At 37.0% G+C, this 27,972-nt stretch overlaps 1 protein-coding gene across 5 annotated transcripts in view; it reads right to left on the bottom strand.

The window, feature by feature from the left end:
- The window catches only part of MYRIP (myosin VIIA and Rab interacting protein), a 405,480-nt gene that overhangs the window by 10,037 nt on the left and 367,471 nt on the right, over positions 1 to 27,972 (bottom strand). For 3 of the 5 annotated variants that reach the window (XM_031940030.1, XM_031940031.1, XM_031940032.1), the window contains exons 12-13: positions 17,501 to 17,563; positions 835 to 1,029 (exon numbers count right to left, since the gene is read on the bottom strand). In XM_031940030.1, the coding sequence (XP_031795890.1) occupies positions 835 to 1,029; positions 17,501 to 17,563 (258 nt within the window). The remainder of the gene's footprint in view (positions 1 to 834; positions 1,030 to 17,500; positions 17,564 to 27,972) is intronic. The other 2 variants (XM_031940033.1, XM_031940034.1) reach the window with 1 other exon arrangement.

Here is a 27,972-nt window from a genome sequence, read left to right as displayed (position 1 = left end):
TTGTTATTATTATTATCGTGTAGTGGCTGTTATTATTATTACAATTGTTGTCATATTCAACAACCTCTCTGAGTCCCCAACATCTGGTGATTCTGTTACTTTGCAATTTAAGGCCCTTCTCCACCAAAATGGAGTTCTTTAAATCAGACAGGAGAATTAAATGTCCCTAGGACAGCCCTTTTGCATGTGATAGAATGAGGGAGGGTGAAGTTAAACCATGATGTGTCCCTGGGGCTTTCTCTTCCCTGATAGTTCTTGCTGCAGCCTGGAATGTGCTGCTGCCTCCAGATGTCAAGAAGTCCTGGAGGTCCTGACTCTGTCCCTTTCTCTACAGGAGAAGGAAGCCCAGGTTTGATTGAGTCTTTGGATGCACGTGTAGTCCTTTCCCTTACACTGTGTTGACCAGTGTTCCCACTAAGACCCCAGTAGGATTTGGGGGCTTTACCACCCTGTGGGGGATTGTTGGGCAGGAAGGGATGGCCAGACCACTATTAGATTCTGGAGAATCAACTCAGCCCCTGGGACTGTGACTATTTCATAGGTTATCATGGATTCAGGCTGAAAGGCGTCTTAGAGGAAAAACAATTCAGGGCTCCCATTTGACAAGCAGAGAAGCTGAGGTCTGCAGAGGGAAACTGAGTCCCCCATGGTGCTACAGTAGCCAGCGAGCCCCTCAGCCCTGCCAGTCCTCCTCCCTTCCTAGCCCTCGTCCATGTGTTTGAGATTGTTCACTGGGTGCACTGGGCTAAGCTAGTCTCAGGGAAGGTGTCCATGTACAAGAACCAATTAGGAACCACCATTGATCAAACCTGAGCAGGGCCCACCCAGGCTCACATTTTCCTCCAGGGAAGTGAGCTGCTCATCAAGTCTCACGTGGTCTGTCCCCCGAGGAAACGTCCCCTTCTCTCTCTTGGGAGGATCTGCTGGGAAGTCCCAGGGACCAGAGGACTCTGCTATCAACTCCTCTGTGGCGTTGATGACCTTCAGGACTTCAGTAGAGATGTTGCAGAGGGACACAGCCGAGTACTTCTGTTTGGCCCATGCATGGAAAGGAAGAAAAGGCAAAAAGATCACATCAGTCACAACATGAAGCTTCTGGGTTGTTTGGAATGAAATATAAATATAAACGTGTTGTTTTCAAAGACAGCGAGCGGTGAATTAAAAATGCCAGAATATTTTTTAAATGAGAAGATTTAAAAACAGCTATTTTTAAAAACACAGCATGAAGGGACTTGAGTGAGTGAGATCTGGTGTGACTAGACTGGATTCTTTGGCCTGAAAAACAAGTATTTTATTTGAACCGATAGTCAAGAAAAAAACATTTACTTCATTACCAGTTGTGCCAGGCAATGTGTTAGGTGCCAGGGACACAAATCAATCAGTCAGCAAATAATTATCAAGTACCAAGATAAAAGTGGGATATTTCTTGACCTCAGATTGCTGACACTATGATTTCCTATTGTCTAATATTTCACTGGACACTTTCTATAACGGGGAGCTCAAATTTACTTCATTTCATAAACACTTATTGATTGTATAGGAGAGCTGTTCCCTTACTGTCCTTGCTACCTGCTTTTATTACATGGCTTTATTTTATTTACTTGGAAACATTTCCATTCAGATTTTCTAATTCCACAGCTGTTCAGAGACTGTTCTTAATTAGATCCAAATGAGCATACTTGTTTGAGGAACAAACATTTATTTATTGTTTTATTTATTTTTGATCCGTAGTTCTACACAAGAACCCACAACAAAGATTTTTAGGAACTAGCTCCCATCTTAGAACCAGAGAAGCCAAAAATATAGAAGAGATCAAGTCATTTGAAATGGCTGTGTTGACTTCTATACCTACTGCCGTTTGTTAAACAATAATTCTTTTTTTTTTTGGACAGTTAAATAATTATTCTGTTTATTCATATCATAGTGCAGACACAATAGGTGAAGAAACATAAGGTACAAGGGAATTGTTCTTTTTCATGGTTGATAAGTCCTTCAAGAATGAGTCTCTTAAAGAAAGGCTATCAGAAATATTTCATGCTGTTAAACAATAATTCATAGCAATATATAGAGCTATCCTCGGGACTTTTCCCTTCTGGCTCTAGAAAATGTGGTAAAAACATTGCCTCAAATCTACCGAAGGGACAAGAATCTTCCTGTTCTTTCCTCTTGTATGTCTAGTGTGGTGGGGATTTGCATCTGGCTATCCCAGGAGATTGATTTAGCTGCCATGGCAGATGTGTGCTGTTGACTGTAGACAGACTTTTCCATATGCTAGAAATCAGTGTCTAGAAAAGTAGATTCCAAGTACCTTAGGTGAGATGGGAGTGCCACGGCAAATGCCATAATGGCACATGCTTCCTTTGACCTGGCTCTATCTTTGTTTTTCTTCTCCATTCTCATGTCTGGCTGTTTACTTAGGATGATGAGTATTGATCAAGAGTACAACTAATAGATAATAATTTTCCATGTCTGGGTAAATAAAAGAAAATCACCACTCTTGAGATCTCTGTAAATTTACGAGTTCTTATTTGCTTGCACCCAGTAAAGAGAATTACAGGGGAAGAACTGGATTCAGCAGGAAACAAAATCATTTTTTGTTTATTTGTGAACCGTGATGAAATTGACTTTGATCATTTTACTTTTGCTTTCAGAAAAACTATCAAAAGTGTAGGTGAAAAAAATGCATTTATATTCTTAAAAAGATATGCAATGAGAAAAGATTGATTCTGAATAGATACAAAAAAGGTACATGAAAAAGATGGAGGTATGTAGTATTGGGACCAGCGTACAAATAAATCCAGAGCACAAAGCCTCTGATGTGTCAAATAAGAAAAGAACAAAGAAAAAAAGAAAAGAAAAAAAAAAAAACAAGCCATAGGAGCCCCACAGAGAATGCTTGTACTTTAATAAAAATGATTCACCTATAACATTTTAAGATTTGTGAAACATTTTCTATGTATTATATTCTTTGATCTGTGAATCATGTATTATTAGTATTCACATTTATTGCAGATAAAGAAATTGAGGCAACAAAGCCAAAAGCATAATGACTTGCTCAAGGGGTCACACTATAAGCAAACATCCTAGTGGGTGTTACCATGTCCTTCTCAAAATCATTTTACAGATGAGGAAATTAAGGTAGATAGGGTTAAGTGACTCTCCAGGTTCACAAAGCTAATGTCTGAGGTTAGATTTGAACTCAAATCCTCTTGACTCCAGGGTTGGCACTCCATCCATTGTGCCACCGGCTTAATAAGGGAAATAAATTCCTAACATCAAAGGAATGTATAGGAAATAAATATTCAAATCAATGTTTTTTTTTGCATGCAATTTTTTTTTTTTGCTGCTAACAAATTAAGTCAATTTCTCTAGTTCTTAGCCTCTAGTCCAGTGAGAGGGCACTTCTACTTTAAGATAGCCACAGGTTTGGATATCTACAATTTGCTTTAATTCATCAGGAGAGAACTGGTCACCAGCTGGCCCAGTGACTTAACAAATTAAAAAAAAATAATAAGTTATGTACTATGTTCTGGCTTGCTGGTTTCCTGATTATATAAAAAGTGTGCTCCCTGTTGGGAAGCAGAAACAGGGGTAACAGCGAACAGATCTTACAAGCTGCACTTTCCCAGCTATAAGGAATCAAGGACTCTTGTTGCCTGGAATATTTGATTGCCTTCCCTCCCTCCTGTCACAGTTGGCCTGAATAAACAATGTACTGACTTCTATGAATGCAATAAATAGAAATATCACTGGCTTTGGAGAGTGCTTTTAGGTTGTCCAAATCATGTCACAATTGGAGGAGTGGGATCTGATGGCAGGAAGGTTCAATTGTCTTCAAGCTGAGAGTCAGGGACAATTGGGAGAATAATCTCTGATCCCAAATCTCTTTTCTTCTAGTTAGAGAGGGCTTGGAGAGCAGATAAGGATGGGCAAAATGACACGAATATTAATCAGGAGGGGAATGTCCGGCTAAGGTGGATCTCAGGGATAATTTCAGGATAACTATGGAAAAATAGAATTTGCCTTTGAAGTAACTTGGATGGAAGTGCCTTGAGGGGATTGTTCTGGACACTCCAATAAACAAGGAGGAGATTTTAAGGTTTGAAAGAGAAGCAACAAGCTACCTTCTTTGAGATAAAAGATGCCATTTTAAATATCTGTCAGCAAATGTTTAACTTAAATCCCAAGTGGACTATTTAAATAGAAGCTCATTTGTAATTAAGACCTGCCTCAGGTAGATTTTATATCATAGATTTTACACTTATTGAGAAATCACAAGGTTACTTTTAATCCATGCTCCTTTACTAGCATTAATAAGGAGGAAATTTGGTATAATTTTAATCAGGATAAATTGCTAATAAGGGGATGTCCAGACTGCCCTATGCTGAATCAAGTTGTTGTTGTTGAGAAAATGAAAGGGGAAATGGACTTTTTTGGGGGGAGTGAAAACATAATAAAATATGAATAAGATGGTTCAGATAGTCAATTAAGTATTTGTCAAGCACAGGCATATGCTAAGCACTGAGGATGAAAATGCAATTAAAAGGCAGACAACTCCTGTCCTCAAAGAACTTACACTACAATAGGAAAAATAACCTATATAAAGGAACTACAAAGGCGAGAATGGGATGGAGGAGAGGTGAAGGTGGTAGTAAAATGCAAAGAATCAAAGCAGATCTAGGAGAGAAAATCAAGGATGGATAATCATCCTTCCAGAAAAAGGAGGTAGGCTTTGGGAGGAACTCATCAATATAAAAATGGCACCACATAGGTGGAGAGACATTCCCAGGTGAAAAGGATGGGACAAAAACATAGGGACACACTGCATTCTACATGTCAGAGGAAATGTCCAGATGCTTTTGGTTTGCTGGACTTGATGTCAAATATTGTTTGATATGATGATGATAGGATCAAAGGATCACAGATTTAGAATTGAAAGTAACCTCAGATATCAAGTCTAATCTTGTCATTTTATGGTTGCAGACTCTGAGAAAGATGAAATGACTTGGTTTAAGTCACACAGCTAGAAATTGGTAGAGATGGGATTTGAACCAAGGTTGTAACTAGGATGATGATGATTAAAAAAATCTATTGCTACCTGAAGCATGGACCAATTTTTGTCATAAACATGTTTTTATTGCGATGAAATTTGTTGACTCATGGAATATAAGTTGCTATCAAAGGCCCGGTGAAGAACTAGCATCCTTAGCACTCTAGCAAGCTAGAAAAAACTTCAAGTACAAACGCAGTAATCTGCCTATTGTCCCAGAAGCAGCCTAGTTAAATTCAAAGAGTCTCATGTGGCTATAAGGAGATGATTTTGGGGGCCACAGAAACTCCTAATGTCACAGAAGAGTTTTCATAAACACTGGAGATGAAGTGCCTAGATTAATTACTCTGACACTGATGAGGATGAGGATGGTACTGGTAGCAATTATAAGGATGATGATGCTAGCAACTGGCATTTATATGGCACTTAAAGGTTTGCAAAGTGCTTTATACAGATCACCATCCATTTTCCCTACAATAATCTTGAGCGATAGAAGAGGCAGAAAGATAAGATTTTTATCATACAATCTAAGAACTGGAAATGATCATCTCCTCATTTTAAAAAATTGTGTTAGTTTATTCTGCAAATATGTTCATTTTCATACACAAAGCAGAACAGAAAAAGAGAATTTCATGGTGCAGCTGGGTCTCTGCACCAGGCACAGTTTATTTTTCTCATCTAATATAACAAATTTAAAATGTTATTTTAAAAGGAGTCCTGCTTATGTTTCTAGCTAATGTTCTTTCTAGTATTTCCTGTGCACTGAAAGACCTTTTCTTCTTTTTAAAAAATTTGTTAACCCTAATACTAGTCTCCTTTTTTCCTCAAAACAAAGAAAGAAAAAAAAATCCCAACTACCTTCGCATAAGATATAGTCAAGCAAAACAAATCAAGTCTGAAAATGTATGTGTATCTCATTCTATCCTCTGAGTCTATCTATCATCTCTCTACCAGAAGCCAGTTTTCTTGATAAAACTCAGGCCCTGAGGAGTGAAATGATTTAAGGGCATACAGCTAATTAGCAGCAGAACAGTCTTGAATCTGTAAATCTTTCCCATTTCAATGCTCTTTCCAGTACATCACGTGGCTTTGCACTAAGCCAGTGGGTGCATCATTTCTGTATGACTGGCCAACACGTTGACCAAACATCATCTGAGACCAACATCTTGAATCAATATTTTATAGGCTGGATTTAGGTTAGGTGTTAAGTAGTGGCTGTTCACATCCAATGCACTAATTCATTTGCAAAACATCTGTTTGTCCTTGTTTTAGGTGGAGACTGAGTAAAGACAGAAAAGGGGAAGGTGGCAGGAAATTAGCCTGGAAAGAATATATAAAGAATCAGAGTATGGTCTTCATTTTTATGTGATTAGCAAATAGAGCTGGGAGGGAAGGGGGAAACGCAAAAATATATCATTGACAAAAAAAAAAATAAGAGAAACCAAACAATAGGGAAAACTATTATAATAAGACAAATTGGTCTTTGTCTTGTGGAGGAAAATGGATGTGGAAGAAAAATAGTGGTAAAAAAGTAGTGACCAAACTGTACTTATATCCAAGTGTGCTGATTTACTTATCCAAGATGTACTTATCCCTATAAACAGAAAGGGATCATCTTAACAAATGGATAAATAAAATCAACTTGCAGAGGATGTATTGTAGAAGTGTTAGATTAGGTATTGGGAGACTTGGGTAGAAATTGCAGTCCCATTGTTGCCTTTACAGCATGGCATTGGGCAGGTATTGCAACATTGCCGAGTCTCAGTTTTTCCATGTACACATGGAACCCTACTTATCTCAATGACTCTTTTTCTTTGGGGTAAAGATCAAATGAAACATGGCATGTAAAAGAGCTTTTAAGACTTTTAGTACTAGATGAATATGAGATGGCACAAGAATATTTCAGTGCTAATTAAGTCGGGGATAGAAACATCCAGAAAATCCCTAAATGAAGCAATTAGAAACATCATTCGTTTTTTCTTGGACCCAGCCGTGGGGAAAAAAGACACACACACACACACACACACACACACACACACAAAGTAGGGATAGCCATGTCCTGATCTTGGCTCTACTATAACTTTGGGAAATTGATTAACTTGGAGAGCTGGGTCTCAACTTCTCATATATAAAATGAGGGAGTTGTATTGGATAAATACCAACATTCCGTATTATTCTAGACCAGGTCCTTAGAGAGATCTTAAGGTAATAGAAAGGTTGTTCAATTGACTCTTAGGTTTGAGTTCTATCTTTGATCTCACTGGATCTCAGTTTCCATATCTATAAAAGGGGAAAATAATAACCACTTCCTTCCTAGAATTTTTATAAGGATTAAATGAAATGATTTATGTAAATTCTGAAGTGCTATGTAAATAGCACTTTATCATTAGAATTAACTTTAGAGAATCCTCTTTCAAGAACTCAGCATTTAAAGATGGATAAATGCTGAGCTCACTGTGGGCACACAGACACACACAAACAGAAACTTCAATCAGTGAGAGAGATCAATATGCCTTACATGGGACTTGAGCTCCCAGAGTTCAAATTCAGAAAGACTTTATTGTTAGCTCTGAGGAAAACATCTTAGTGCCTGAAGGCAAGAATATCCAGGAAGCCCCTTATGAGAGAAAGGATTTGATAATTATAAAGATGGCTTAGAAATAAGAAGAATTGACAGAAGGGTTGACTCTGTTGAAAAAGAGAAAGTACACAACTTCTCCCACCCAGCTCTACCTCCTCCCACCCCCGGCCCCACTCAGGGGACCATAGAAAAAGCCACTAGCTAGCTGCAGTATTCTTGCATCCTTTGGGAGAAGTCTGTGGAAGCTTGCCAGGGACGGAACAGAAAGCCAAGTTAGCCTGATAAACTGTCACATTTTATGGTGTTCTGAATAATATATGAGGCATTCGCAAAATTACTGAATAAGTAAATTTCAAAAAATGTCTAAAGTCCATAGAATTTCCCTTTAAAGTATCTGAACTATACAAAGATGCTGCTCCTGATCTTAGTCAGTAGGTCATTAGTGGAGTCTTTTTCTGGTGGCAAGGATGAAATTGCTCTATCCACCTACCTCATTTTTGATAAATGTCATGCCCTTGAGAAAGAGCTGGGCAGTTTCTAGATCCATGTGATCAAATGACACAGGAAAGCTAATTGTCCCCGAGAGACCATATTGGTGACCTTGACCTTATTTATACCCTGCTTTGACTTCCTCTGCTAATGAATCCGAACAAGGATACATGACAACAATAGTAACATTAAAACCAGGTGACTCGGAGTACCAGGTGGGGTCTGCCCATTCTACCTCCCAGCCAGGTAGGACCACTTGGCATTCCCTAATCCTGCCCTAGTCCTTCCCATGTCATTGCAATGCGTAGTTCATCCCTCACGGCTGAAAAGGATTCTGCCTGCATTTTGCAAACTGTGGCTGTTCTTGTCTGGCCGTTTCAGCCATGTCCGGTGCTTTCTTGGCAGAGACACTAGAGTGGTTTGCCATTCCCTTTTCCAGGTCATTGATGAGGAACCTGAGGCAAAAAGGATTAAGCTGCTAAGTGTCTGAGGGCAGATTTGAACCCAGAAATGGGAGTCCAGGTCTGGCTCTCTGCCCATTCACACATTGAAATGCTAATGCTCAAAATCCAGCTCTGTTCCTCTAGGAAGCCGTTTCTGCCCAATCCAGCTAAAAGCAAGCCCTGCTCCAATCTGCAGCCCTCTCTGGCAAGTCAAAAGCGTTTCTAAACCCTTCCAGGGCCAAGCACTGCTTGATCTCGTCTGTTGACTCATTATGGCACATTCTCATTATTTGTTCTCTGTATATGTCTCATACTTATTTGAGGGCAGAATGGTTTTATCCTTGTGAGGCAGTTACGTGGTAGAGCAGGTGGCAAACTGGACTTAAGTCTGGCAGTCTCAAGTTTGCATCCTCCCATTTAGTAGCTATGTGACCCTTGGCAAGTATTAAATCTTTCTTAGCCTTACTTCCTTACCTGTAAAATGGAGATATTAACAGCACCTACCTCTCAGAATTGTGGTGCCAATCAAATGAGATATTTATAAGATGCTTTGGAAATCTCAAAGTACCATATAAATGATAGCTTTTTAATTATTTTATTTTTGTATGTGTTTTTGGATTCAAAGGTTCTAAAGATAGATGGATATATTCTCTCATTTGATGCTCACAACAACCAACAATATGGTAGGTACTATAGATATTATCACTATTCTATAGATGAGAAATCTAAAACTCAGACAGGTTAGTGACTTCTCCAGGGCCAAAGAGTGAATGAGTCTCTGAATCAGGATTCAAAATCAGGTTTTCCTGTCTTGGACTCCAGTATTCTACCCGGTATATCACGTTGCCCCCTCATAAAATTGAATTATTAATTCAAACAAACAAAAATGTTTGCCCAGATATTTCCCCAATAGCAGACTTCTCTCTCCACTGACAGAAGGGCTCATCACTAGTTCCCAAGGCTAATTCCAGAAAATAATAGGCATCAGCCTTAATAAAGACTAGCACCATCTCCTTGTCTTGCAACCAAGTGACAGCCATGACCCAGGGAGCCATCAAAGGAAGTTGGATTACAAAAACCTGAAGCAGAGTTAGTTAACATAACTCAAAAAATGTGGCAGCACTAAAGCTAATGGCCATTTAAAAATCAAGAAATAAAAATAACTACAGCAGAATCCTATTTTCTGATAGAAAGAAATAAATTAATCTGGACATAATCTAATGCCCTCCATTACATATTCTAGACAAATGGATGTGGTTTTTTGTTTTAAAATATCTTCTTCCATTTAAAATCCTTTCTTCTGAAAAAAAAAAAAACACATGATAATTTGTCAGAATTGGAAGGGACTTTTAGGAGTCATTTATGCTAGCTCCCTCATTCTTATAAGGTAAAGCCCACATAAACAAGTAGTTCAGTGGATAAAGAACTAGTCCAGAGTCATGAAGACTTGAATTCAAATCCAGCTTCATATATTCACTGTCTAAGGCAATTCACTCACTTTATACCTCAGTTTCCTCAACTGTAAAATGGGGATAATAGCATCTCTTTTTAAAAGATTGCTTTTAGGATCAAATAAAATAGTTGTAGCATGTTTAGCACAGTGCCTGATATATCCTAATAAATGCTTGTTTCCTTTCTTCTTTCCTTTAATGACTTTACCAAGGTCACATAGTTAATTTATGGGAGAACTGGGATTTGATTCCAAGTCCCTTGACTCTACTAGATCCAATGCTTTTTTCATATAAGCTGCTAATTACATTTTTTCTTTCCTACCTTTAAGCTTTGGGAATAACTATTTTCCTACTTTGCTGCCCAGGACCTTCTGGTTTTAAAGTTAGTGTTATTGCAGACAAGTGAGAATTTTTCTCTCTCTTTACTAAACTTTGGAGTGTATGTATGGGATATTCAGGAGGATTAGCACCTCTGGTGTGAGGTCTTGCTGAGTCCTTTTCAGGTCTGCACATTTTATCTTTAGTGTCCATCTGCCACCCAACTATTATCTTAGAGCTTCTTCCAGGAGCTCTAAGATACCCAGTGGCCCCTTCCTTGTCAAACTATTTCATCAAACAGGCTAAACCAGGTTGAGACTAAACTATAGACCTCAAACTCCAGAGATGTCTGTCCCCCAAATGTGAAGATTTTTCCCCATAGGAATGGGTGGATGAGAATATGGATGGCCCATGTTCCAGGGCCACGGGGAACACAGAGTTTGGTCAGACATCCAAGATGCTAAGATCACCCACTGCATCCCAGACCGTCAGTAGTGGTCCTGATTCTTGTCTTGCCATTGGGGTCTTGATGACTCTGGAAATGCAACTCTGTCTTGCTTAAATCCAATTTATGTATAAGTCAAGACATCACCCGCCGATGTCATTGGTCTTCAAAACTGTTGTTTCAGGAGAAATGAGGAATGATGAATGGCCACTAAATGAAGGAGAGGTTGAGCACTGTTTCTTCGAGCAAAAACCAAACACACTTGATCTTCCATCAAACTGAAACAAAGGCAATTACTAACGATCCTTCTAGAGGCCTCCATTAAGATTTTTCAAGCTACTAGTTCCAATTTCCAAGTTTCACTGTAGGCCCCAAAGAATACCAAAACTATTTGGAGCCTGGATAAATAGAGAGAAAACCAACACTTCCCTCTAGAATTTCAGACAGAACAGAGACAGATTAAATGTCTAGAGTGCTTGTAAATTGGTTTCTCTCTTCCTATTTGCTTTGTCTCTTCCCCTAGTTCTTTCTACTGTGGTTACTATCCATAAGGTGCACATCAGTCTAATGTCTGCTACTTTTTATTTTCACCTTTTCTTTCACCCCACTCCCCATGTCTTAACATTTTGTGTGTGTATGTGTCATTTTTCTTCTTTCATAATAAAACCTACTACCCTCTCTGAAATACATGCTTCTTGGCTGGCAGTTGTGATGAGGAAGGAAGGGAAAGACATTAAAGCATCCCACATTTCTGTCATTCTGAGGCAGTATCCCACTGTTATTTATTACCTGAGGGGAAGACATCCTCTTGCCTGCCTAGCCCAGCCCTTGTCAAAGGGGGGCACTGAATAAGTGCTGCCCAACTACTTTTAGTCTTTTTCTCCCTCCACCCCTGTTAAGATCATTCACCGTTCTGAGGATAAGAGCACAAGATTTGTCTCAGAACACAAGTGTTGAATTCTCATTCTGTGACTTAGCTGGGGACTCTGAACAATTCACTGGCCTAAACTATGTAATGAAGGGATTAGATTAGATAGGATTCTTCCACGTTCATGTCCTTCCAGAAGCATATGGTACTTCCTCTGTGAATCTTCTAGAATAGGGCTTCTTAAACTTTTTTCATTTATAACTCCTTCCCCCCCCCAAATTTTTATATGATCTCAGGTATATGGGTGTATAAAATAGGTATACAAACCAACATTTACTGATAATAAATCATAATTTCATGATCCCCATATTCAGTTATGAGACCCCATATGGGGTTGTGATCCATAGTTTGAGAAGCAAGGTTCTAAAGTATGGGGGTGATGGAAAGATCTTGTGGATTAGGGAATCAAAGACTGTCAGGGTTGAAAGAGAATTGAGAAATCAATTAGTCCAATTCCTGAATCTTATTAAGAAAAAAAAACAATCAGTTAAGTTAACATTGATTAAGCATCTATTATGAGCAAGGTACTTAGTGCTGGATACTGGGAATATAAATATGAAGCAAGAATACTGGCAATGGAGTTGGAGGAACTGAGTTTTAATACAATCTCTCTCACTAATTATCTGTATGACTTTGGACTCATGAAAATTTGCCTAGCATCTTTGACTTTGACATACTTTCTCAAGTTGAAAGCAAAGCGAAAAAAAAGTTCCATACATTAAAGAAGAGGGTCTGAGAATGTGGGTTAAATGTAAGGATTCTATACTCACAATGCATTTGTTTATTTCTCTAAAAAAATTACTATGATTTGGCAATCCAAGTTAGAGATCAATTGCAAAGTGGCAATACATGATGATTACAAAATCCATTTGTTTTTCCTTAAATTTTAATCCATTACCACAACGATTCTTAACTTAGGGTTTGTGAACTTTTTAAATTGATAACTATATTTTGATATAATTGGTTGTCTTTGTAATCCTATGCATTTCATTTTATTCATTTGAAAAGTATTTTGAAAAGGGATTCATGAACTTCACCAAATTGCCAAAGGGGCCCATGTCTCCCATTGCTGTCATAATGTAAAGAAGGTAAAATGCCCTCCAGACCAAAAGGAAGAAATGTGGTATTTTTCTTTTTACAAAACCTTCCATAGAACTCCCTTCACCTATAAGTATGTGGTTCAGTGGTAAGTGCACTGGATTTGAAGTCAGGCTGTAGGTTGGAATCCTGTCACTGCCACTAAATAGCAATATCATCTTGGGTAAATGACTTCATCTTTCTGGACATCTGTTTTCCCAGTTCTAGTAAGAAAGGGTTTGCTAGAGCAAAGCTTTCTAAACTGTATGTCTCAACTCCACATGGGGTCACGTATCTGAATGTGGGGGTCATGAAATTATGATTTGTTATTAGCAAATGTTTGATTTATATACCTATATGTTCATCATGAAAATTTCTCAGATGAAAAGTAATTATCAATAGGAAAAGGTTAAGAAGCTTCTAACTCACCTCTAAGGACTATTTCAACACTAAATCCATGATCCTAATTCATACAAAGGTACTAGCATGGAGGATTCTCAGATAAGACTTACCTATATCAGTAGAAAATGTGTAAACACAAACAAGTACTCTAATGGTGGAAAAAAGACATTTTAATGGAGAGATATTTTTAAGTAGTAGGATCTTCCATTTAGTCACATAAAATATATAGTTTAAACCACCTAAAATACATAGCCTCCTGAATTGGGCTGGACGTTGTCCCATCTCCCAATGGAGCTTGAGTCTATTAAGGTGGAATTTGCTACTTGGTGAGAACAATAATGAGACAGGAATAGAAGTGACTGAAAGAAAACCTTGGAAAGTTCTGATGTCCACAAGCCAGCAACCCTCCAATGCTGCGTTAATGCCGAGCTCACTCCCTGGCATCCAAGTCCGTAAGCCCAAGTGATTCAATCCCCATTAAAAAGCGAAAGCTAGAACATATGGCATGCTGGGGACAGTCACAACAACAGACTTGGAGGAGCGGTTTTGGTGACAGGCTCATTTTTTCTGCCTTAAAAAAAGCATACCTAGTCTCAAGGCATCAGGAGACAATTAGCTAATAAAATGTGCTCTCCTGGAAAGCCCTCTTCCGTGTCTCAAGATGCCTCTGTCTTTCTCTTTCCAACTACAGAAGTTATTCTTGCGATCGCCTGATGAAAAATGCCAAACCGTAGCAGAGAACACAGCTGAAAATTTGTCCTAGCATCTTAGACTTTAACACACTTTCTCATATTGAAAGCAAAAGAAAAAAAAAAAAAAGAAAGATAATTCAAATGTTCCCCAGGAAGCTGCCAGAAGTCTTTTGCAGGAAAAATGTAAAAGCAAATGTTTCAGTTTTCATGAAAAACAAGGCATCCTGGCAATGTGTCTAATATGTGTCAAAATATGTTTTGCGGGATGCCCTTGAAAGAAGAGACTTGATTAGCAAGTCTTACAGTTATAACAAACTGAAAGATGAGCAAGGCTACTTAGGATATTAACATATGCAATTAACATTAAGCATATGTGCTATAAAGAGTCCTAATGAACTAGAACTTTGGGCTAATTGAAGGTGAGGATTCAGAGGAAACATGTCTCGATCACTAAGGCCCTCTAAGAAAGAGATGATAAGTTAAGTGGGGAGAAGACGAAGGGTCCTGGGTTTGAATCCTGGCTGTCCTAGCTGACTTGAAAAGTCCCTTCCAATTCTAAATCTGGGACTGGGTTTCAAGGGTGACGGAATTTGGGATGAGCCAAGGAAGTAAATTTTTATTGAAAAAGTCAAATCTTATTTGAAATTTAGTTTTTCTACTAAAATTATGGATAACGGAGCCACAAAATGTCTGAGCTTGGAGGGGCCTTAGAGAAATCTAATTAGACCCATTTTACAGATGAGGTCACTGAGGCCCAGAGATGTGACTTGTCTCCTTTCCCTCTTACATTCAGTCTGCTCCAGTTATAGGTCATCCACGAAGGTAAGGCAAGTGGCAAATGCAGAGACAAATGCTACAACTGCCTTCTAGCCACAGGGACATTATATTTGACACACTGTCTTATAGACAGCAATTAAGGTATATTACGAGTGCAGTGGATATGGACGCTGAAAATCTCAGGATGAGCATAAGGTCCCTTCTAAAATCTGTGGTTTCTCTCCAGATGAAGGGCATGTGGAGGCCATCCATCAGACGATAAGAAGAAAGAAAGAAAAAAAAAGAAAAAAAAAAAAAAAAAAAAAAAAAAAAAAGAAGAAAGGGAAAGACCCGCAGAGCCCTAAGAATTCTCAGTTCTGTCACCCCAGGAGTGCTGTTTTCCTCACCTCTGTGAGGAAGGTTGGCAGGAAACCTCTCAGCTGGGTAGAAACAGATCATAAAGACCCAGAGTGAACACAGACAAACTAACGCCATGGTGCAGGGGAAGAAATGCAGACTTTGGAATCAGGAGACCCGAGTTCAAATCAAGTCTCTGCTAATGAATTACATGACCCTGAGCAAGAGGTTTTAGCTTTGTCTTAGTTGCCTTACCAACAAAATAGTGGGTGAAGGGTAGATGAGATATGATTTTTTTCATTTTCTAGAGTCCTTGACTTTAAGCTATGTATTTAGCTATGTATAAAGTAGAGTGGGCTTGGAGTCAGAAGAGCTGGTTTGGTTTCTTAGCTGTGTCAGGGGACTAAGTTATGTGACTTGGAACAAACCTTTTTTTCCATGCCTCAGTTTTCTCATCTATAAAATGGGAATGATCACCAATCTAAGTGAATTATTATAAGGAATTCACTTTGTAATCTGCTTTACATGAGTTCTCAACAGTATTACTTCCATTATTATTTGTTTTGAGAAAACATTGAATCTATGTAAAAATAGCATTATAAAGTTTGGGTTTTTTGACCATTTATTCTAATATTTGTCACCTCCTCCCTTCAGGTTCCCCTTTCTACTTCATTTTATTTTTACAAGGAGTTCAGGTTCTTCAGACTAATGATCAGCTGTTCAGGCTTCCTCTTGAAATGTCTCAATTGGGCTTGCCTTTTAGTCACCGTCTCCTGCTTCATAATTTTCCTTCCCTCCCTTCCAAAACTTCCATGGCTCCCATAAAAACTTATTTATCATTCATTCCCTCAGAATCCTGCTAGGTCACCAGACTGTGAGAAAATCAGTTTCCCCTTGGAACCTCTGTTTCTTCATCTTTAAAATAAATTAAGTGTCCCAATTTCCTTTTAACTATAAATTTATAATCCTTAGAATCTAGGTAGACTGAAGATGGACTGAATTAAAACATGTGCTAATGGATGAAAACTACTCATAAAGTATCCCCTTTAAGAGAACATACATTTAAAGAGAGATCTTCAATGCTTGAACTCCGAAAAATGAGTAAGGTGAAAATTTCAGACAACACAGCAGGGCTGAGACACACACTTACTCCCGTGCTTCATTGTGACATCAAGGGCCTGGATCGTTGAAGATTTCATCAGCAACTGTGGTAGCTCTTATCAAATTGGAAAAGCTTCAAATACAGACTCAGAGATGGAGTCTGTCTGTCATTGGAAGACCAGTCTAGCTAAGAGTAGAAAGATTCAGCCCTAAATGAGTTGGTTTTTCTGCTATGGCAATTCACAAAGATCATCTATTAAGAGAGGGGGAAGGAGAGTTGGTTGTGATTTGCCATAGTTGAAAAAATGCCTCGAAGTATGTGTGTGTATAAATATATCTCATCAGCCAAATGGTGATCATTTTTTGTTATATTAATTCTGAAAGCCCATCTACCAAGTCACTAAGGATTGTGAACTACCTCTGTAGAGGTAATACCAATGCAAATAAAGTTACAGATTATTGATGTATTAAGGAAAAGGAAGAGAGAGAGAGAAAGAGAGAGAGAGAGAAAGAGAGAGAGAGAGAGAGAGAGAGAGAGAGAGAGAGAGAGAGAAAGAGAGAGACAGAAACAGAGACAGAGAGAGACAGAGAAGGAGGGAGGAGGGAAAGAAAAAGGGGGAGGTGGATCAAGAGAAAGTTTGTGTGTGTAAAAATGGATATAAACTAAGAAACCTTCAATTCAGACAATTTAATTCAATAACATAAAGATTCTAACAGACAATATTCACATATATGTATATATAAGTACACATAACATATTAGTATCTGAATTTATATAAATATACATATAAAATATATGTAATATATGCTATGTATATACATATGTATATAGTTACAGGAGTTTGAGGGAAATTAGACCTGAAAGAAGCATAATCTGATCCATTTCCTGATTTACATGCAAAAATAATGAGGCTCAGAAAGGATACTTATGATTATACAGGAATTTGGAAGTCCTATGGCTAACTAGGTCTTTCATCTCCAAATCCAGTGTTCTGTTTTATGCTCCTCCTTCCCCCCAAAGAGAATCATATACAGGAAGAGATTTCATAAGTCTAACCCCTACAAACTCAATGACACACACACACATATATGTATGCATATATACAGATGATATATATGCATGTATACATATACATATATATGCATACATACTTGTATATATCAATTCATTGATAATTTGAGGAAGGGTTCTGTAATCCTCAAATGGTGGTTTATAGATGGCCATCCCAAGTGCTCCTCAGCCAATCCCTGTGCTCAGTCACAGACTCAGCTGAGAGGCCCACAGCCCTTGGAGTTTTAGAGCCCTGAACCCGCCCAGCCAAGCAGGCAGTTTCTCTGGATGCACCGATGCAATGGGACCTGGTGACGGGCAAAGCAGCCAGAAGCACAAGGCAAATAAAACCGTCTCACCTGTTGTAGCACTGTGGACAAAAACTGTAGCTTTAAACAGACATCTAAAGCCTCTCTCTTTTCCTAGGAGAGCAGTTAAATAGAAATTCAGGAAAGAGATATTAATTCCTAGTTAGGAAACAGGCCAACTGAGAAAAGTCTAGATGGTAATATAAAAAGATAAAGAGATAAATGTGAACTATTCCAATCTTATATTTTTCTGAGATTAAATTATTCACTGGGATCATGAAATTACAAGGACTTTTGAACCCCTTGTGAAAGCTGAATTAGGCCCTTCTCTGAAGGATCAGAATATTTTAGGAGTATGTGATACTCCAGAATAATAACTGATTTTGAAGATTAATACTCCTAAAATTAAATATTATAGAACCTAACAATTATTGGATGAAAATAGAAAAGAATATATGTATTTCTGTATGTGTCCTTACAAAAACTAACCATATCTTGGGACATCAAAACCTAACCAAAAATATAGAAAAGCAGAAATATTATACATATCCTTAAATAATCATAATGCTATAAAATTATATTAGAAGACCATTAAAAAGTATAAATAGCAATGAAACAACCAAATAACTTAATCCTAAAGATTTGTTGGGTGAAACACCCAACAGTAAACACCCTAATTTTGGGAGTACCCAAAATACTACTTGGGGAAAATTTTTGAACATTAAACATTTTTGTAAAGAAAAAAGAAAATAATGGATCAATAAATTTAAAATTCAACTAAAATATTAAAAAAAACTAACAAAAATTTAAAAACCCAGTTAAACAGGGTTAAATAGAAATAGAAATCTTGAAAATTAGGGAAGAAATTAATAAAATTGAAAACCAACAAAAATTTTATTTAATAATAAAAATAGCTTTACAAAAACAATAAAATGAATGTCATTTTTGATTGCATAAAAAAGAAAAACCAAATTTCAAGTATCAAAAATGAAATTAAGATTCACAGCAAATTAAGAAGTAAAAGATATTATTCAAAACAATTTTGCCTATCTGCCAATGAAATTAATAACTTAAGTGAAATAAATGTTTACAAAATTGTAAAACACCTAAATCAGCAAAACAAGAAACCAAAAGTTTAAACCAATTTCTGAGGAAGAAATTAAGCCATAAGTTCCAAGGGGGAAAAAATTGCCTCCAGAACCAGATGGATTCAGTGAATGAATTTTATCATTCAAAGAAAAAAATCCAATATTACATAATTGTTTGCAAAAATAGCAAAGAAACCATCTTATTAAATTTCTTCTATGACACAGATATGGTATTGATACATAAGGGAGAATCAAAACAACAAAAAAGAAAACTATGAACCAATGTCAGTTGCATAGATGAAAAAATTTTAAATAAAATATTTGTAGAGACTAAAACAATATCTCACAAAGATTATACACTATGATTAGTTGTATTTGTTCTAAGAATTTAAAGTTGCTTTAGAATTTAAAAAAAACAAACTTATCTATATTAATAACAAAATAAGAAAACCATACGATTTTATCAATAGAGAATAAGTTTTTAACAAAATTCAATATCCATATCTATTAAAAACCTTAGAAAACATAAGAATAAGCAAACCTTTCCTTAAAATGTTAAGCAATAAATATCTAAAACCAAGACCTACTATTATATGTAATGAAGATAAAATAGTATCTTTTCTAACAAATTCAGGGTGAAACAAGGGTATCCACTATCATCACTTCTGTTTAATCTATTACTAGAAATTTTGGAAATAACAATAAGACATAAAAAAGAAATATAGAGAATAATTATAGGTAAAGAAGAAACAAGGTAATCATTTTTTTGCATATGTTATACTTAAGGAATCCTACAGATTCAACTAAAAATTAATTGAAACATTCAACGACTTCATCAAACCTGCTGGATATAAAATAAATTCAGAAAAATCATCAGCATTTCTACATACTACCAATAAAACCCAGCAGGAAGAGATGGAAAGAAAAATTCTATTTAAAGTTATTATGGAGTGGATAAAATAATTAGAAGTACATAAATAAAACTACATAAAATTCCTTGCAGAAATAAAGATACCAACTAACTCTAACCTTAACTCCAAAGATTAGGGAAAATAATAATTGCTTATGGATGGAATGAAACAAAATAATAAAAATGAGGATATCATCTAAATTTACTTATCATCTTATACCAAAGGATTACTTTATAGAACTAGAAACAACCACCACCACTACCACTATGTAAGAAAAATGGGTTAAGACTCTCAAACAATAAAAAGAAATAGAAATGAAGACCCCTTGTAGTGCCGGATCTCAAATTATAGTGTAAAACAATACTTATTGAAACCACTGGTATTAATTGAAAAAAATAGAGATTGATTAGTGAAACAGATTAGGCATACCAAATGCAGAAGTAAATGTATCTGGCATCCTTATATTTGATAAACATAAAGAACTTAACTACTTGGCTTAGGACTCACTATTTGACAAAAGTTGCTGGGAAAGTTGTACAGAACTAAGGAAGAAATTAGATTTAAATCAATGGCTCACACCATAATCAAAGATCACCTCTAAATAGTATGTTACCTAGATAATAAAAGGTCAAATCATATACAAATAAGAGCAACATAAAACAAATTGCCTAAAAGCTATATGGTTTGGAGAAAAGTTTCTGATGAAGCAAAAAATAGAGAGGATCACAGCAGGTAAAATAGATAATTTTGATTACATAAATTATTTTTTAAAGTTTATTTTTGGCTTATTTTTGAACAAACAAATCGAATAAGGGTAAGATTAAAAGGGAAATAATTAACAGAAAAAATTTGCATTAAGTTTCTCTTTAAAGTTCTCATTTCTAAAATATATAAGAACTGATTCAAATTTAAAAGAAAAAAATAAATTCCCCAATTGATAAATACTCTAAAGATACAAGCAGGTAATTCTCAAGATTAAAAACTCAGGCTTTTTCTAACCATGTGGGGGAAAAAAATGCTCTAAATTCTTACTGAGTGAAGAATTGAAAGTAACACCAATTCTTAAATTTCACCTCACATCAATTAGATTAAGAAAGATGACAAAAAATAATGTTGGAGAGACTGTCGGAAAACAGGCTCATAAATGGGTACAACCATTCTGGAAAGCGATTTGATATTATACACACAAAAAATAACTGAACAGTGGATGCCTTTTGACTGAGTTATATTATTAGTATACTCAAAAGAGAATAAAAAAGGAGAAAAAGGCCATCTTTTTGTGGTGGCAAAATAATTTGGACACTAAAGTAATATTACACATCAATCAAGGAATGGCTCAATAATTTGGCATACTACTGTGCTACAAGAAATAAGCAGATATATGATTTAAAAAAAAAAAACCTTAGTACAATGTAACATAAACAAGAAAAGAAGCTTTGGTTCCCAAATGTACATGAATATCAAGATGCATGTTTCCGAAGTAAATAGAACCTGAAAAACAATTTATATTATAATGTCAATACTTTAAAAAAGAACAATTTTGAGGAATTATATAAACTTTTGATGACTGAAGTGAGTAGAAGCAGAGGAATGTTATGAAACAACAATGTAAAAACAAAAAATTTTGAAAACTCTCAAGAACTATGATCCAAACAATGACCATTTATAGTTCTAGAGGATAGATGATGAAACAACTATATCAGACAATTCACCTCAAGCAAGTCTTTAAGCCTCATTTTCCTTCTTTGTAAAAAGGATATTTTAATACCTATAGTATTTTACCTTATAAGAATATTGAGAGTATCAAATGATATACTAGTTTATGTTTATAAATGTCTATAGAAACCCCAAATGTGCTATATAAATATACTTGTTAGCATGTTATATAATTACTCCTACTGCTATTATTACTAGTGGTGAAACCATTTTCCAATAATGTACTGGCAACCTGATTTTTGGAATTCAGAATCTATGTTCCAATAAAAGCAATATTATAAATGATGGGTAAGCTCCCAAGTCAATCTAACATGATCCATAATCCATATAGTATCTGAAATGCAGCCTGCACATTAACGGTAATGGATAGAACATGGTAATTAAGGTTAGAAAAGCTGTCCTGGAGCCCTGACTCTGTCCACTTAACTAGGCACATGATGTGCAAGACACTGAACCTCTATGATTTTTATTTTGTTTCTTTCATCTCACAAGATTACTGAGGATCAAATGGAATGTTGTATGCATTGTATCTTGTAACTATGAGGTGCTACTCAGGAGTTAGCTATTATCGAGCAATTAGGTGATGAAGTGGATAGAGCAGTTGAACCTGGAGTCAGGTGGATAAGAGTTAAAATCCAACCCTAGTCATTTACTGGGTAAGTCACTTAACCTCTGTCTGCTTTGTCTATAAAATGGAGTTAATTATAGTTCTTTCCTCCCAAAGCCATTGTAAGAATCAAATGAGATAATATTTGAAACAAGCCTTTGTAAGCCTAAAATGTTATAACTCAGAATGCTGGAAACACAGTTCCAGTCCGTGATACCCTGAACGGGTAAAAGTCAGAAGAAAGGAGATATTTACTCTTAAGTACTAACTTGTCACTATTTTATCTGCAACTAAGAAGGAACTCCTCTATAATTGTACATTTACACAAGAGAAGGTATTTTTCTGGGGCTATTCCTTTCTAAATTTTCTTAAATGGAAGAAAAAAAGAATAGTTTTAAGGTAAGAATTCTTTTTTTTTTTTTTTTTTTTTTTTTGTATCATGGCAGTCTGATAAAGCTTATGGATGCCTTCTCAGAATAAAATTTTTTAGTTCCTAATTGAATGAAATGTTAAATTTCAGTTTTTAAAAGGTAAGGAAATAAAGATGTACTTTTAAAAATCCCACTTAGACATATCATCCCCTGAAATCAATGCATTAACATCTCGGGGGTCCACGAATCCCAGGTTAACAACTACTGGGCTAGGAGTCCAATGTAGTGGTGCATAAAAATTGAAGCCCTGAGTATGTTATTTGTAGGTATTTGTATTTGACAAATACATGGATTTAGTAACTAATTTTTATATGGTATTTTATAGTTTATTTAGCATTTTTCATATATTAGTTCAATTAAGTGTTACAAAAACTCAATAAGATAAAGAGGACATTTCTGATCAGCTTTCCCCACTCTAGTTTTTTCCTTCTGAAATGACATTCCACTTAAACTGTATGTAGACTGCACAAACATTTTTTAATATAGAGTTTTCACCCCCATGAGAATGTAAGCTGAGGGCAGGAATTGCTTTTGCTTTTCTTCGCATTCCCAGCACTTAGCACAGTGTCCACACTTATTATGTGCTAATAAAATGTGTTGTTTGAGCATAATCATCGCAATTTTAGAGAAGTTATGTAGAAAGTAGAAGGAGTTATGTAGAACAGAAGTTGTGACTCATCAATTGTTAAAGACTTAGTAGCAGAGGTAGTTTTTGCACCCTGGTCTTCCTGTCTAGCCATCTAACCATTATGCTACTTGCATTTATTCCCCATTCACTAACCCAGGTTTAGCTGTTGGTCATTTGTATTCACTATAATCCTTCTTTGAGGATTTGAGGGACTTCTGGAGAATTCAGTTGCATTTTAGCTGCCTAGATAGAGAGATTCCCAGGGTATCTGGCAGTGAGGATGGGAGTGCCCAGGCAATGATACAGGATACAAGATGCTTTCGCTACTTTCCTGACTGGTACAATGATATGCCATGGATGCTAATGGAGAAATTGAAATCATAAGGACATGTAAAACCAAGGCTATCTGATTTCTAAAGCCAATGCAGGAGTATTCCACCAATATTTTTGCAGGCCAATGTATCTTTGTCAAAGATGTTAGAAGAAGAGAGTGAGAAGTAGAAATCTCATCTAGATATTCAAAATAACTAGGAAAAGAAACTTATTGGACCCTGAATCATTTGGTTAATTCATTCTCTATTTCACCTGACATTTGTAGAGAGACATAGTTTATGTGAAATGATTGCTCTCAGTGGGGCATTGGAAGCTTATAAAGATGATCCAAATATATCTAATTTCTATTATGTTCAGGTAGTAATGGATTTTCCCTAGGAGAAACTAAAGCGGGCAATTTAAAGGAAGTAGGGAAAAAAGGAAAAATTGAAAAAAAAATCTAATTTCATTAAATATATTAATGGTGACTTCTGAGACATTTACCCTTCAGTTCAATTCAGTTTAATTAACATTTATTAAGCATCTACTATGTGACAGGCATTGTGTTTAATACTGGAGAAACAAATAAGAAAAAAGTCTGCTCTCATGCAGCTTACATTCTAGTGGCTGAAAAATGGGGGAGAATGGAATGGGGGTGTGCTAATCTGTAGAGTCAAAGCCAAGCAGACCTGCTGATGGAACATGGAGTTACCCGGAGGGTGATGAGCCTTTCATAAAGAAAAATGATGGGAGAAGTTCAATGCTCCATCCCACAGCCTCCAGATAGAAGAGGCAGCTAAGGTTAAGTTGAGATGTTGAAGATCAAACCCTTTCCAATATTATACCTTTTTACCTTCTACTTTGCTCTTTGGCCTCTTTTTTTGAGAAGTGAAATTTAATGTTTGATTTTCTAAAGTTGTGACATCTGCTGCATCTGCTACTAGGACAGCCATTAGGGTGATTTCATTGGCTACACAAAAGGCTCGGAGTCAGGGTGTCACAACCAGTCTTATTTTTAGCCCTATGGCATTTTAATTATCAATCCAATTCAAAAACCATTTATTAAGTGCCAGTTTTGTGTGAGACACTGGGCCCCAAGTTGGGGATACAAATATGAAAAAAAAAACCCTGCTTTTTAAAAAAGGTTTTGCCCTAAAAGAACATGAAGAGGAAGAGGAAGAAGACAAGTTTGCACACACACACACACACACACACACACACACAATTAAGATACAAGGTAAAATCTGATAGAGGAAAAGAAAAAAAAATCTATCCTAAAAATGCTTGGATTTTTTTTTTGTTTTTTGTTTCTGGGGTCAGAAGTCTAGAGATCCTTATAACCCATGTGATCTTACACAGTTTATTTAATATCCTTGGGCCTCCAGCTTCCTCAATTGTAAAATGGGTGTGTGTGTGGTAATTGTGGATTAGGGTCTCCATTTGTTATCCTAATCTTTTCTCCTCTCCAGTGTTGCACACAACTGCCAAAGTTATTTTCTTAAAGCAGAGGTTGGTCTGTATCATTCTTCTGCTCTAAAACTCTCAGTAGCTCCTTATTGTTTAATATTCCTGGGAGTTTTCATTTTGGTATCTTTTTCAGGAGATGACTGACTTGAATTCAGTTTCTATTTTATCCTCTGGTTCTAGAATATTAGGAAGTTCTCCTTAATAATTTCTTGAGAGATGCTGTCCAGGCTCTTTTTTTAAATCACAACTTTCAGGTAGACCAATAATTTTTAAATTCTCTCCTGGATCTATTTTTCAGATCAGTTGTTTTTCCAATGAGATATTTCATTTTTTCCCTTTTTTGGTTTCACTTTATTGTGTCTTAATTTCTCACAAAGTCATTAGTTTCTATTTCTCAATTCTATTTTTTAAGGAATTATTTTCCTCAGCGAACTTTTGTACCTCCTTTGCCCATTGACCAATTTTGCTTTTTAAGGCATCCTTCTTCTCATCAGCTTTCTTTTTTGTTGTATTTCCTTTTTTATTTCCCTTTGTACCACTCTCAATTTTAACTTTTACTCTATCTTTCTCATTTGATTTTCAAAGTCCCTTCTGAGCTCTTCTATGGCCTGAGCCCAATACTTATTTTTCTTGGAGGCTTTGGGTGCAGGAGCTTTGACTTTGTTAACTTTTGTGAGTGTTTTGATTTTTCTTGTCATCATAATAACTTTCAATGCTCAAAAACTTTTTAAAAAATTTCTGTTCATTTTCCCAGCTTAAAATGGGGTCCTGTTTCCAGGATGATGATGCCCTATCTCAAGCTTCAGGGGTTTTGTGCAGCTGTTTTCAGAGATCCTCCTAGGAATCTGACCCCAAGCCGCCTTTCTTGTCATGAAGCAGGGCTGGGGTTGGGGCTGTACTGACCCTTTCTGCTGACCTTCCGATTCCTCCCTGGGGTCCCCAGGCTAAGAGGTCCAGAAGTCTCCAGCACTACTGCAGATTCAGAGGTCCAGCCTAGCTGGCTCTGGGTCCGGCCAGAGCGGGCCGAGGCTGGCGTGGCCTGCAGCAGGATTGCACCCTGGACTCCCATCCTGGTATCTCAGACCTTTTCTGCTGACCTTCTAAGTTACCTTCAGCTGGAAAATGTTCTACTTCATCTTTCTGGGTGTTCTGATGCTCTAAAATTGGTCTAGAGTCATTATTTAGAGGAATTTGGAGCAGTTTGGGGGAGAGAATGGTGAGTTCTTGCCTTTTCTCTGCCATCTTGCCTGGGTCTCCCAGCTCCCTTTTGTTTATAGGATAAATGACTCAGCCTACCATTGAAGCACTATGAGCCTTTCTCTTTTCAATATCGTTCTATAGGCCTTTGTGAACTTCATATTCCTGTCAAATTTGTTGCTAGCTCTTGCCTGAACTTGACCTTCACTCTTCATCTTCAGTGCATTTTCATAAGCAATCCCTCATATCTGAAATGTGCTGTCTCTTCAAACCCACTTTTTAGAATCCTTATATCTTTTAAGATTTAAATTCTATTCCATGTACTCCATGAAACCTTGCTGAATCCTTTTGGTTACCAGCCCCCCTTTCCTTTCCACAGATTTACTTCTCTGTGGAAATTCTGTATCTGCTAATAGAAGGTAAACTCCTTGAGGGCAAATATTATTTTTATTTTTGTCTCTCTCCCTATTACCTAGCAACATACCTGATATATAGTAAGCAATCCCTATATATTTATTGAATTGAATACCGTAAATATTATTTGTCTATTATATATAATTACATTTTAATTGCATTTTGTAGTCTACAAATTGCTTTCTTCATTTTACAAAAGATTCAGTGGCTGCCCATTGTCCCATCGTTTGTATGTGGCTATGGTCTGTATTTCTGATTCAGAAAGGAGCACATTCTTCACAGTGTGATGACTGCTGCCTCCCAGAACAGGAACTGCACTGCCTGCATAAAGAGGGGTTGGCTGACAGACAGGTAACTTGCTTTTTTAGAGTTTTAATTTATGGAATAAAACAAGCATTTTCCTAATGTAGAAACATAAGAGATGATTGCATATGAAACTGCAAATCTGTTGTAGACAATTTGCTGTCTTTCAAATATACAACAAAATTATCATGTAAATTTCTTTTTTGTCTTCCCCCCCCTCCAACCCTGCCCTAGAGATGACTACCATTAGACACAAATAGGTATCTATGTGTAAAATTGTTGTACATACACTTCTATTGATCAGTTCTTTCTTGGGATGCAGACAGCATCTTTCTTAATATGACCTTTATAGTCAATTTGGTTATTTACAATAGTTGGAATGACTTATTTGCTCAAAGTCATTTTAAGAACAGTATTGCTGTTACTGTATATGAGATGTTCTCTTGGTTCTGCTCCTTTTGCTCTTCATTTTTTCATGCAAGTCTTTCTATGTTTTCCTGAGATCATTCAGCTCATCATTTCTATTAACACAGTAGTGTTCCATCATAGCTTATTCAGCTATTTCCCAATTAATGGGTTTTGAGAAACGGTTAAGAATTATTGGATGGATAGAAAACATTTCTTAAGCCCTTACTTTGTGACAGGAACTTGGTAAATGGTGGGAACAAAAGCAAGACAGTTCCTGACCTCAAGGTCATTTTAATAATTCAGCCTCAGATACTTATTAGTTATAGGAGTCTGATCAAGTCATTTGGTCTCTGCTTGCCTTACTTTCTTCAGCTTTAAAATGGGGACAATAATTACATTTACTTCCTAGGGTTATTGTGAGGATCAAATGAGATAAAATTTGTAAAGTGCTTAGTACAATGCCTGGCACATGGTAGATATTTGGTAAATCCTCCCTCCCTCCCTCCCTCCCTCCCTCCCTTCCTCCCTTCCTCCCTTCCTCCCTCCCTTCCTCCCTCCCTCCCTTCCTTCCTTCCTCCCTCCCTTCCTCCCTCCCTCCCTCCCTTCCTTCCTCCCTCTCCCCTTTCCTTCACTCCTCCCTTTCTCCTTTCCTTTTCCTTTTCCTTTCCTTCCTAATTCTAAGCATAGCATTCTATTCACTATACTACCCGATGCCCCAACAATTCTTAGGGGTCACTCGGCTACCACTCACCCACCCAATTAAAATGAGACTGTTTCTGCATGTGCGAGAAAGAAGGGCACCCACATGGCCGCCTGGCCCTTGGACCTGCGTTTGTTGGGGCCTTCCTCGCTGTTCCCAGACTGCCCACGAAAGGAGCCCGATCTGCGTGCGAGCAGTCCGAGTGACCGCTGGGAAAACCCCCCTGGATCTGAAGCCCGCTCCCCTCCCTCCCTTCCCCTCCCCCTCCTCCCCGCTCACGGTCCTCCCTCTGCGCCCCCTTTAGTCTAGGTGACTCGGCACTAAGTTATCCGGTGGTTCCC

The sequence above is a fragment of the Sarcophilus harrisii genome, chromosome 5 (assembly GCF_902635505.1).
Source record: "Sarcophilus harrisii chromosome 5, mSarHar1.11, whole genome shotgun sequence".
In the NCBI taxonomy this organism is placed as follows: domain Eukaryota; kingdom Metazoa; phylum Chordata; class Mammalia; order Dasyuromorphia; family Dasyuridae; genus Sarcophilus; species Sarcophilus harrisii.
Note: the sequence above shows the minus strand (reverse complement) of the source record. Positions and strands in the feature narration are given on the sequence as shown.